Consider the following 13,168-nt stretch of genomic DNA (forward strand, 5'->3'; position numbering starts at 1 on the left):
TCGTCATCATCTTGCCTGGGAAATTAGGTTGGAAGTGCAAATAATCAACTACCTAGGCTCTGAAAGAGTGAGTGAGCCAACTGAGACTTGACATAAATCACGTACTTGTTCTAGCTAGCTAGGGCTAGTTTTGCGTCCGCTGAGCACTCAACGCCTCATCTGGTTCTTCTAACTCACATCGCAGTTTCCAAAAGAAATATGTATATATAGTTTAGGTTTACATGTTTTTGGGAAGATGTTTTTTTTTTGGTGAAACATTTTTGGGGAGAAGTGAGCGACGTAAATGACGATGCATACGGTATATGGCTACGGCTCGATCGTCTCGAAAGAGGGCTTTGCTATGGGCCCAGCCGGTCTGCTCTCTGGCCATATATGCTGTGGGCTTTACCTCTCCCAGTAAGTTGGGCTGGACCTAGCTACGCTGTAAAATGCAGCCCACCAAACAAAATATGTACGTGTCGCTGCAACAATCCTTGCGCGCGCTGCTCACAAACAAGATTTGAAAAAGAAAAAAAAACAAGTGACATGTTACTCGAGATTAAGATTCAAGCAGACGTTTCCTGCACAAAAAGCCGATCGTATGGTGTGCACCTATGACCAGTCACTCGATCGGAAGCTCTGACGCAGTCACTAAGGATTGTACTACTCCACTATTCTCGTCAGTTAATGAAGTTTTCTTCGCAAAAAAGAAGAAGTTTTCTTCCAAAAAAAAAAGTCGGAAGCTCTGACGGCTTAATTACAACAACAACATGCATACGGGCCCCCCATATATATTCTCCTCTGCTTGCTTTCCTACTCCGTTTAATTTCCCCGTGACACACCGATCGATGAAGAGAAAAGAGCAAGCTTTGCATTCTAATGATGTGCATGATGTACGATGGTGATGTGTGCACCTTACATATAAATCTTGTAACCACTAATTATAATTAGTGGGATCAACGTTATAAATTATATAAATACTCCTAGTCCTAGTCCTGGGGGCCGGCTTCGTAAAGAATACTCCAAGGGAACTAAACTGAATGTCTAATCACGCTTAGCATGTGATCAGATACTGTTCTATTAGATTAGAGGGTGATTTTATTTTATTTATTTATTTATTTTGACTGGGAACTAGCCCCTACAGTGTTTTTATTAAAGCAACAAAGTTACAAAGGAGCTGTACAAAGAACTGAAAAGAAAACTTACCTACTGTACAAAGTATAATCTAACCAAGAGAAAAGACTATTAAGATTGACAGGTCTAATCCTATGAACAAGGAGCAACATATCATGAGTGAAGGCCGCCCTCCACGCACCAAAGGTAGGCCTAACATGATTAAAAATCAACCCATTCCGAATCTTCCAAATGTGCCAACAAGCCACCAGAACCACTTCCAAAATAAAAGGCTTGCCAAATGAGGAAGCAGCATGACGCACAATCACATCCACCGATGGACCATCATCTCAATCAACTTGCAGGAACCTCCAGATACGAGCACTGAAATTACAGCCGAGAAACAAGTGCTTCTAGTCCTCCAACTGGCGAGTAGGGCAAAGAACACAATGCTCCTCACCATTTCCAATGTGCCAGTGCCGCCGTTTCATCATATCACGGGTGTTAAGACGGTCAACAAGAAGAAGCCACCCAAACACCTTCACCCGCAGCGTGCAGCAACAAGACCATAACCAACGATAGATTGCCCCAGGGTGCAGGTGCTGAAAACCAAATGCATAGAACTTCACAGAAGAGTACTGGGCGCCCCACGTAAGATCCCATCGATCAACCTCCGTGGGAAGATGGAACTATGAGAGGAGATCTTGAAGCTTCCCAAATTCCTCAAAAGCAGCCGGTTAGAGGGTGATTTTATACCAAAATAATGGTTGGATGAGCTTTTGTCCTAAGCTGATAATTGGGGGGGGCGGGGGCTAAACTTACTCACTCCCTCTGTCCCTAATTAATTGGCGCCAGCCTTTTTGCAAAAAAACCTGTAAATTTCTGAAATAAACCTGCAGTCCACATCTTCAATTAAACGTGGACTGCGTGTTAATTTTGAAAAATTACAGTTTTTTTTTGCAAAAGTTACAATAGAACGTGGACCGCAGGTTTATTTCGGGATTTACAGGGTTTTTTTTTTGGCAAAAAAGCCGCCGCTAATTAATTAGGGACGGAGGGAGTAACTCGGACAACAGGGGTTTGGGCGCGAGTAACCTGACGAGTCTACGCCCGGAGCCAGGGGCCCAGTGAGGTGGCCGTTCAAAGGCGGCCGGGGGTCCCATAAGGTGATCTAACCAGGATATAAAAATTAAAATACTTTTATACTTTTGTTTAGTTGGAAGATAGAGAAGAAGGAAAAGAGCAGAAACTCGCTGGAAGCTGGAGTAATGCACAGGTGCACCTACACACTAAAACGAGACTAAATGCATGTATTTAAACAAATTTGTGACACTTAATGTGAATGTGGATGAAGTTTTCTTTTTATTTTATTTTTTAATTTCCCTCTCTTTATCCCCAAGTCCCAACTGCTTTGATCGATCGTGGCGGCAGAGCTATGTGTTGCCCGCGCCCCTAGCCCCCCTACCCACCCAGATTTGTAAATTACATTTTAGCCCCCCAGCCCAAACATATTGGTCAAGCTCCGCCGCTACCCTTGGACTCTCCTTGACTCCATTTCTGGTTGAAGTTGAAATAATGGAACAGCGGAAACAAAGATATATTCTGTTGGGTACGTAATCACCGTTTATACGTCACGACCAAATGGCATCTCCCGCATAAAAGAAATAATGGCCGAGCTAAATCCAAAACACAACCATCTCAAAATAAAAAATAAACCAGCTAGTAGAAGCTTTCTTATTAGGGATACAAACAACAACGCAGGCTGGCAGGCACTAAGTAATGCTTGGTTCCTACACAGCTGCACGCAGGTGCATCTTGTAGTGATTCCAGAGTGGAGACGTGCTCTGCTTCTTGGTGTGAGCTTTGAGCAAACCGTCGCAGGAGAGGCAGGCAGCGTACACGTCTTGAGGATCTTTACCGTCTATCTTGGCAAAGTTTTCCCAAACCGCTGATCTGCTTCGCATCCGTTTTCGTCCTCTTCGTGCCTCTGGCTCTGGCAGCGGCATGAGTACCTCGTCGTCGTTGAAGTAGTCACTTGGGGAACCACCAGCGTACAGTTGATCTCCAGGGAGAGGGGATAGCCGCAGGTCACCATCTGATGTGGCCGTGAGTGAAAAAATAAAACAGTCTCAATTCATATAATCCATCTCATCTTAAACTTTATGCCTGTATAGCCCTCCGTTCCATAAAGATTGTCACCGTTTTGAACTAGAACTAGTTCAAAACCGCGTCAATCTTTATGGAACGAAGGAGTAGCACCATTGAGAAAGAAAGAAAATAAAATCTGTCACTATCTTCAGATTTCTCTCACTTACATATGGGGTGTTGTTGTTCGGGGTTGAAATTAGCGAACAGGTTATCGAGATCATCGAACAATGACCCCGTGTACTCAACAAACAGTTGCTCTAGGTTTGTGGCCAGATGGAGCGGTGCTCGATAATGGAGATTGCCTGCCAAATAAAGGATTAAATTTGGATCAGTAAACCCTTTTTACCTCCAGAGTGAGTACTAGACAGGCGAAAGGAACTTATACCATCGGCTCTCAGTTCGGAAACCTTGTAGAAAATCAGTTTTTCCTACAGTGGAAGAGAACAAGGAGTGAGTATCAAATAAATCACGTTTTCTTTCTTAACGTATAATAACAAGTTCCCATTAAAAAAATGAATCAATTTACTTCTTTTTTGTACTGGATGACGGCCCAGCCCGTCTTGGCCCCGTCGGGTTGATAGAACTCAAGCGTCCTCTTGACCCCGATGTAAGGCCCACGGCCCGAGACCAGCTCGCCACCTGTAGGTCGCACTCGCACAACGGTGTGCCCGCCTTGTTTCTTGTGCTTCCACAGCCCGTGCGGCGTGTTCCACTGCAGCGCCGCCGCCACGAAGCAACGGGGCAGCTCCGATGGGTGCAGCGACGCCAGGTGCGCATTCACCACCTCCGATGGGATGATCCCAATCCCAAGCGCCGCGTTCTCCGACTCACGGCGCTGCTGCGTTGCACGGAGGTAGTCTATGATATCTGCGTCTGTGGCAGTCATTGGGTCGATCTCTAGGCCGACAGGGTACTCCTCGAGCTGGAACAATGGCACGGTCCAATCGGGTTGGCCTTCCATTGCAGCTAGCTAGATCGAGCTTGAGCCTTGAGGTGTGTTGTTCTAGGTTGGCCGGGGTGGTGCGTGTGCTTCGGTGGATGGATGGATGGATGGATGTTAATCAAGAAAGGTGGATCGAGGAATTCGCATGTGTGGTGATTACAGAAATCTCAATAACGTCACCATCAAGAATAAGTATCCATTGCCATGATCGATGCTCTATTTGACCAAGTAACAGGTGCTGGAATTTTCTCTAAGATAGACTTGCGATCAGGCTACAATCAAATAAAGATCAAACCAGAGGATGTTCCGAAGACTGGTTTTGTCTCTCGATATGGGCATCATGAATATCTTGTGGTACCATTCGGGTTGACGATTGCACCTACAGTATTCATGAATTTGATGAACAAGGTGTTCATGAAGTATCTTGACAAGTTTGTGATCGTCTTCATTGATGATATTCTCATCTATTCCATAAACAAAGAAGAGCATGCTGAGCATCTCAGAATTGTGTTGCAGACTTTGAGGGAACATCAATTGTATGCCAAGTTTAGTAAATGTGAATTTTGGCTGACTCAAGTATCTTTTCTGGGTCATGTTATCACACAAGAAGGAGTTGCAGTGGACCCAAAGAAGATAGAAACTGTTATAAATTGGAAGTCTCCAACATCGGTTTCAGAAGTCCGAAGTTTTCTAGGTTTGGCAGGATATTACAGGAGATTCATTGAAGGATTCTCCAAGATTTCAGGACCCATGACTAATTTGTTGAGGAAAGAAACCAAATTTGAGTGGACTGAAAGCTTTTCAAGAGCTGAAGCAAAGACTTACAACCGCTCCAGTGTTAACTTTGCCAAAAAGTGGTAAAAGTTTTGATGTCTATTGTGATGCATCAAAATCAGGACTGGAATGTGTACTAATGCAAGATCGAAAAGTCATTGCTTATGCATCTAGACATCTAAGACCCCATGAAGTGAAGTATCCAACACATGACTTGGAGTTAGCAGCAGTAGTGTTTGCACTGAAACAATGGCGACATTACCTTTATGGAGTCAGATGTGAGCTATATTCTGATCATAAGAGTTTGAAATATCTGTTTACACAAAAGGAGTTGAACATGAGGCAAATAAGATGGCTAGAACTCATCAAAGATTATGATTTGGAACTTAAGTATACTCCAGGAAAAGCCAATGTTGTAGCAGATGCGCTGAGCAGAAAGTCTGAAATTCAACAAGAAAGGATTGCAAGCATATCTAATAAGATTCTGAAAGACTGGGAAAAGATAGAATTGAACTTGTGTTCAGCATAGGTGAAGCCAGTGTTACATCGTTAGTAATTCAACCTACCTTGGATGATGAGATCAAGAGGTATCAGTTAGAGGGCAAGTTCCTTGCTGAGGAAATCAGAAGGATTAAAGAGAAGGAATTATCAGAATTCACTCTAGCAGATGACGAGTCATTGTGGTACAAAGGCCGGATATGTGTTCCAAACATTCCGGATATCAAGAAGGTGATTTTACAAGAAGCTCACCAAACACCATACACAATTCATTCAGGAAGCACAAAGATGTACATGGATTTGAAAGGTACATTTTGGTGGAACAACATGAAGCGTGAAATTGCTAAGTTTGTATCTGAATGTGACACTTGCCAAAGGGTGAAAGCTGAACATCAGAATCCAGCGGGTTTGATGCAGCCATTACCAATACCCCAGTGGAAATGGGAGGAGATTAGTATGGACTTTATCACTGGATTACCAAGGACACAAAACCACAAAGATGCTATATGGGTAATTATTGATCGGTTGACAAAGACTGCACATTTCATTCCTATCAACCAGAAGTACTCATGTGAAAGACTTGCTAAGATCTACATCAAGGAGATTGTTAGCAAACATGGAGTTCCTGATAGAATAGTATTTGATCCAGGATCCGTATTCACATTAGCATTTTGGCAACAATTACAACAATCTTTAGGCAGTCAACTTGACTTTAGTACTGCCTATCATCCTCAAACCGGTGGACAAACTAAAAGGACAAACCAAATCCTTGAAGATATGTTGAGGTCATGTATACTTGACTTTGGTGGATCATGGGATGAACATCTACCACTAGCAGAGTTTGCCTACAACAACAGTTATCAAAGCAGTATACAAATGGCACCATTTCAGGCATTGTATGGGAGGAAATGCAGATCACCTGTGTGTTGGTATGAAACAGGAGAAAAGAAATTGCTAGTGAAGGGGCGCGTAGAGATAAACAAAACTTTTCCTACGCGAACTCCCAAGATCTAGCCAAGGTAGAAGGCCACAAGGATTACCACTAGACGCGCAGTTGCGGATTATCGATGCAGCGCCTTGATGCAGTGTAGTCCCTCGATCCGATCCAGCCGATCCAATCCCGCGATCGTCGAAGTGCTGAACGTACAGCACCTCTGCCGGTATCCACACGTGCGAGGAGGAGCTCCGGCGGCGGACTGATAGGTCCGGTGCGATGGTTGAACTGAATGGGGCTAGGGTTCTCAACGCATGAGAGTGGCGAACCGTGCCCCTTGGGCATCCCACGCCCCTGCTTATATACCGAGTGGAAGTGGGCTCCAGCACTTGTGGCCCATCCACTCTGCGAGTCCAACTCGCATTGTCAGTCCATTTCCGGTTCGGGTCCAACCCGACCAAATACTTGCTCCCGCTCTTAAGTGTGTGACCCCGCAGGCTCATGGCGACTTGGACACGATTGGAGTCCGACTCTCAATCGATCAATCGGTAGCTGCTCCTAGCAGAACGTGCCGACTCCCAAGTACCATCGAGTCATGACGACGTACCTTCCAATGTGACATACGTCTTAGTCCCTTTTGCCTCACGATATACCTTGTCGAACTATAAGCGATTAATCGTCATCCCTTTAATAGTTCAACTCTCTTCTCGATCCGTGATATACGATTCATCCGACTAACTCTTAGTCAATCGACCCGGTTAACAGTTAACCGAGTCGCGCATGGCCATGCTTCCCGAATCATATCACTCGAGAGGGCCCAGAGAATATCTCTCCAGTCGGAGGGGCAAAATCCCATCTTGGTTATCCACATCACACAGCTTGATTCTCAGTCAACCCGAACTCTGCCTTTATAACTGCCCTGTTACGGAACAACGTTTGACAGAACCTAAGTTGGTGATCCACAACTCGGATTGTGCGATAACCTCAGGTCTAAGGATTACATTGATTGAGACATGCAAATGACGACCTACTCGTTGCATCTCAATATGGGTCAGTCCGACTCACTAAACTCTTTAGCCGAGTCCGTGTAAGCTGGAATGACATCACCATGCCCATGACAAGTGGAACCGAGTCATCAGCCAACTTTCACATTAGTCTAGGTTATGTGTCCATCACAACCTCAATGACTAAGGACAATTTAGTATGAACAACATGAATACATAGTTCCACAATCAAATCACATATTCAATGATACATATCAGATGTTCAAACAAGGACAACTTAATAATCTTTATGAATACATTGGGAATTACATCATACGTGATTGCCTCTAGGACATATTCCCAACAGCTAGGACCTGATCTTGTTGAGGAAAAGCAAGATGTAGTTACCATCATCAGGGATCGACTCAAGACAGCTCAGAGCCGTCAAAAGAGTTATGCTGATAAAAAGAGGAGAATTGTAGAATTCCAAGAAGGAGACTTGGTTTACTTGAAAGTGAGTCCTACCAAAGGAGTTAAGAGATTTGGTATCAAAGGGAAGTTAAGTCCTAGATATATTGGACCTTTCCGAGTTTTGAGCAGAAAGGGAGATGTAGCCTATCAATTGAAGCTACCAAAATCACTATCAAAAGTACATGATGTTTTCTATGTCTCTCAACTCAGAAGGTGTGCACAAGAACCAATTAAAGTGAGACACTCAGAAATCGAACTACAAGCTGATTTATACTATGTTGAGAAACCAATTAAGATACTAGAGGACGATTGGAAACAACTAAGGAACCGGGCAATCAAATTCTGCAAAGTACAGTGGAAGAATCATCCAGTTCGAGAAGCAACCTGGGAAAAGGAAGAAGATCTGCGTAGAGACTATCCATTCTTATTCAGGTACCTTGGTTAAGAATTTTGAGGTCGAAATTTCTTTTAAGGGAGAGAGGATGTGAGAACCCTGTTTTTAGCTATAGACTTGGTTGTGCGTCAAGCATTGCATACGCATTTTTTTTATTCACTTAAACTGAAAATCAGTTACAACAAGAAGAGAAAAACTTAAGTGAATACTTATTGCCACTAATTATTTGTGCTAGTTTATTTTTATGAGGGTTGTATGCTTGATGTTTGTGAATAATTAACTCCAACCAGAAAGAAGTCGCGACCTTCAGCGTCTAACGCTTAAGACCGCAGGGTCACATAAGTTAGTAGTTTCACCGGCATATTTCGTTTAACTCGCAGTGTTAATTACGAGGGCGAAAGTGCATCAAAAGTGAAACGTATGTATTTAATTTGAAACTACTTCCCACTAAGTATTTTGATTTAGAAAATATCAGAGGGGCACATGGCTAAGACCATGAATATGACTACTAAAAATAATACTAAGGTATTTATGCAAACCAATCTTACAGATAGAGATTTTTTTTGGTCAGAGAAATAAATTTATTTATTAATTTTCCAAAGTCTTGCCCTCTGCACAGTTTTACAGGTGTACAAGATATCACTAAAGCTGGCCAGCCGAGGCACAACCACGCACCATACCAAAGCCACGTGGTGACCTTTGTAAATATCCTGAGAAGGGTGTAGTTAGGAATCGACCCAAGCTAGGGATAGTTTCTTCTCCACAGTTCTCACCAGTGTAAAAATTCCCCACACCATAACTCCCGACTTGGAGGCCATGGCTGCGACCTAGAAGAGCTGAGCACCTGAGAGTGCAGGGGCTTGGGAAGAAAAGGAGTCGGGGAGGAGAAGGCCAGGGACAGTCGTGCTGCAGCTGGAGGAGAAGTGCTTAGTAGCAGAACAGCTAGGAGGAGGACGAGCAGAGCAAGAAGGTACAGCCTGGGAGTAGAGAAAAACTACTTTTTGTTGTCCAAGGGGAAAAACTGAATGTTTTGCTTGATTGTGTGTTGTTCTGATGCTTGAAGAGGAGTTAGGGAAAACCTCATCTTGTTTTTGTTAGTGTTCTCTATAGAAAACAGAGTGATGTATTGCTTTCTTATTAAGTCTTTGGGTTTACAGTAGAAGCTTACTTCAGATTTTTAATGTCATCTTGAGGTTACACAGGAAACCATGCTTTCTTGTTGTCAAATTTTGTACTGTTAACCTGTGTATGTAGGTGTGCCACATACACATGCGTACAGTTCAGTTTTGGAAATAGCTTAATGTTCAGAAAAGAAGCTGTGAGCATAGATTGTTAATTCTACAAGCACTACTTCCTAGTCTATCTAAATGACTGTTGTGTAAATACATGCCTTGTTTGTAGGATTGAGTGCTTAAGCTGTAGAGAGAATTAGATTGAGGATTGACAATTAATTTCAATCATCCAGCTTTAGGCTTGGCAAATTTTTTTCCAGAGTACTTGTACTTTAGCACCTTGAAATCTGGTCAAGCAAAAATAAACAGCACCCAGGAAAAGAGCTACACTCCTGTAGTAGATGTTCAGGTTGTTGAAGCAAGTACACACACACATTAGAGTACATATTACTGTAGGAAATTATTTTCACCAAATTTCTGTGAGTGAGGAAATCTGTTAAGGGAGTTGTCAAACCAAAATAAATCAGAACCTAATTTTTGAATTGGCTTTAATGCTTTAAATCACAATAAAGGTTCAATGACAATAGCTAAAATTCTTAAAATTGTACATGCAGGTGTTTCAAGTTTCTTGCTGTGATAAAATTTATTTAGCACTATCATGAGCATGTCATGAGCATAATCATCTGCATTACATGCATTCGATGCATAACTTCTGGAACAAGTCCTTATCGGACTTTCTCTCTTTTCAGAAGCGGGAGTTCAACAAGCAAACCCGTCGAACTCCATTACCTATTCGTCACCAGGCAAGTCCAGTTTCTTGTTCATGTCCTTTGGTACTGTTTGACAAAGTTTCCATCTCTTCTATAACTTGCACAAAATGAAAACCTATTTTCTAAAGTGAATCAATTAGAATAGAGACCGCCATCCTTGGGCGTGATCATGGTGGGTGGTGGAACTCTGGAAAGGTGCCGAAGGCACAATGGAAGGCGGGTTCCACTACAGTGGGTTTTCATATAAGGTTAAACAACAATTGATTACCTGTGCTTAAGCACCGTAGCGACCGCGTTGACCACATACCCTGTATGGGCAGGGCAAAGCCGAAGTACCCTTGTCGTATGCCATACTACCCTTAGGAGAGCAAGACCTTGGTAGTTGGATCTGTAGTATCAACTACTAGGAAGGTAGTCTGGTCTGGGACCAGCTACAATGTGCTGGATCTGTAGCATCAGCATGAGACCAGTAGTACCCAGCCTGTTGAGCGGGACTACGACGTGGAGTATGGCAGAAAGACGGCGAAAAAGCTTTGTGATTCAAGAGTCTGGTTGTGAGTGCGACGGCATGAACGCCATGACGCTTGGTCCTTTGTGGGTAAAGTAACGCACCTCTGCAGAGTGTAAAAAGTGTGACCTGTCACTCCATGTTCCTGGCTGGAACTACGAACGCGGCAGGAAAGGAGTCCATCGGGGACTCTAGCAGCCTATAAGACAAGGGATCAATAGCTCTTTGAATAATAACCTGACTCTCTTACCTTACAAAATGCATTCTTTTGGAGAGCACCTCTGTTCTCAGTACATAGTGCATCAAACACCAGTTGATATCCCTGGACTTGTTGAGTACCTTCCGTACTCATCCCCTATGTAAACCTCCTTTGTTTAGGTTGTGAGCCGACGGCAGAGGAAGAAGTGGTGTACGTCGAAGTTGGAGAAGAAGTACCAGCGGAGCCACCTTCAACGAAAGTCGACGAAGGAGTGGACTACTACTACGAGTACCGTGAAGACAGCAATGACATGTAGATTAGTTAGTAGCTTTGTGAGACGAGCGTGTAGTATTACTTTTGCTGTACCAAACAGAACGGTTTTAAATTCCCAATTTTAAATTCCTAGTACTTTGGGAATCAGTTTGTAAGATTTTTGTGTTGGCACTTCAGTTTGTATGGATTTGTAATAATGGACCGCTGCAATGCTTCTGTTGTACTATTCTGATCGATATGTTGTTGATGAGCCGGCACTTCATCTTCAATTTGTCAAAGATCACCATATTACCCGAAAGGGTAGTATGTGGGTCATTTCAAATGCCTTCAAATGTTTGTACATTATGCAAAAAAGGACCTTAGTTCTTCCCTTTTTAACCTATCCTTCCGGCCACTCTTTCATTCCACAGAAGCCGTCGCCGCCGTCTCTGCTCTCCTCTGCAGTCTGCCGGCAGATCCCGAATCCTCTTCCTTCCTCGGAGCCGCTGCCACCACCGGCGCATGCGCTGGTCCCTTCCGGTTTTCACACATGACGGAAGGCAAGCCATCATATGGGTGTCGATTGTTCTGGAGCGTGGTACTACCTTTAGTCCCATATAGCCATATTAACAAAAATTCCCACCCAGTATATAAGGCCATGCGAAGAATGGAAGGTAAGAAAATCTGGAACTTACCTTAAAAGAGGCCAATCACGTCCTATAGCAAATACATATAGTAACTAATAAAGGTAATCATAATAATCAACATGATTTGGGCTAGTGAAAATCATGATTAAGCCTGGAAAGTGCATAGGGAGAGTAGAAGCCTAGTTCGAGGAATTTTTGGAAACACCACAATTAATCCACCTTATATGTTGTCCTCCTCATAGTCAATTACCGATGTGAGACTAAACCCAACATTCTCTCCCATCACACGTTGGGCCGGCCGCCCCAAAGCCGTGGGCCTTGATTTGCTGTTACTAGAAGATCAACTTGTACAAGCGCACGGTTGTTCGGTCCAGCTACTCACACATGAGCTAGCGCCTTACCGGGCCAGGTCCACAAGACTTTCACATTATATAAGAGTGTGTTTGGGACAGCTCTGGAACCGGTCATTCATAGCTCCACTTTTTCATGGAGTTGAAGTTGTGGATAATTGGGAGATGTTTTGTAGTTATATTGTTTTTTGTATTCCTTAATTTGTTACAGGTCCCGCTCCACCTAAAAGTGAAACTATATAGAATGACCTGTTCCACCAAATTCGTGGAGTTGGACCGGTCCCAAACACACCCTAGTACCATGTGTACTACTCTCTTAGTTTCTTTCATCTATGTATTTCTTTTTTAAAAAATTACTCCCTCTGATTCGTGTTACTTGTCTCAAATTTGCTCAAATATGGATGTATGTATATTTAAAAAGCGTTTATATACATGTAATATTTTGACAAATAATATGTGTCGGAGGGAGGGAGTAGTCTATTTAGGTTCCTTTATTCTAAGTCAACTTTGACCAAATTTTGAGTTTATTGAAAAAATACATATATACCAAAGTGCACTATTTGAAAACAGTAGTCCTAATAATACTAGTTGAGAAAGCATATGTTAGTATTTTTATTGTGCATACTCGTTCAAAGTATTAAAAAAACTTTGAACTGAACTGCTTTGAAAAAAAAGGGACACGCGTGATAGGACAGTGGACTGTGGACCCACTCCACCACACCACTTATCTTATATCTATCTTATTGATCAAGTTATCCGTAAAATTCATCGGGACTATTTACACACATCATAAAAATCACCGCAACCCACCACTTATTTTTTATACACTGGTATTGTTTTTATCACATTGTTTTTTCTTTCGGTTTTGCTTGGACTCAGTCGTCTGAGACCGTGTTTTTCTCAGTTGGTCGACGCCTTCTCGGCCGTACAATCCTTTTTAAGATCGTGTTTTTCTCAGCCGACGCCTTCTTAACCGTACGATCATTACTTTGGACGTACATGATCGTTTTAGCCGTAGCCAGACTTTTTTTTT

The 13,168-nt window shown here is 42.9% G+C and overlaps 1 protein-coding gene across 1 annotated transcript; it reads left to right on the top strand.

Moving 5' to 3' along the window:
* The first annotated feature begins 4,387 nt into the window (after window positions 1-4,387).
* Window positions 4,388-11,314, top strand: LOC104584839. The gene is made up of 6 exons (XM_024463132.1): window positions 4,388-5,040; window positions 5,482-6,109; window positions 7,740-7,917; window positions 9,079-9,207; window positions 10,159-10,212; window positions 11,066-11,314. Exons 1-6 carry the CDS (start codon window positions 4,388-4,390, stop codon window positions 11,200-11,202), a joined length of 1,779 nt encoding a protein of 592 aa, XP_024318900.1. The 3' UTR covers window positions 11,203-11,314.
* Window positions 11,315-13,168: the final 1,854 nt, after the last annotated feature.

Source organism: Brachypodium distachyon, chromosome 4 (genome assembly GCF_000005505.3).
Source record: "Brachypodium distachyon strain Bd21 chromosome 4, Brachypodium_distachyon_v3.0, whole genome shotgun sequence".
NCBI lineage: Eukaryota > Viridiplantae > Streptophyta > Magnoliopsida > Poales > Poaceae > Brachypodium > Brachypodium distachyon.

What these genes read in the sequence shown, in the direction of transcription:
- LOC104584839 (XM_024463132.1), top strand. Translation starts at nt 4,388, where the DNA reads ATGATCGATGCTCTATTTGACCAAGTAACAGGTGCTGGAATTTTCTCT. An exon ending in TAGTATTTGATCCAGGATCC is followed by an intron (nt 6,110 to 7,739) that starts GTATTCACATTA and finishes TATTCCCAACAG; the next exon opens with CTAGGACCTGATCTTGTTGA. An exon ending in CAAAGGAGTTAAGAGATTTG is followed by an intron (nt 7,918 to 9,078) that starts GTATCAAAGGGA and finishes AGAAGAGCTGAG; the next exon opens with CACCTGAGAGTGCAGGGGCT.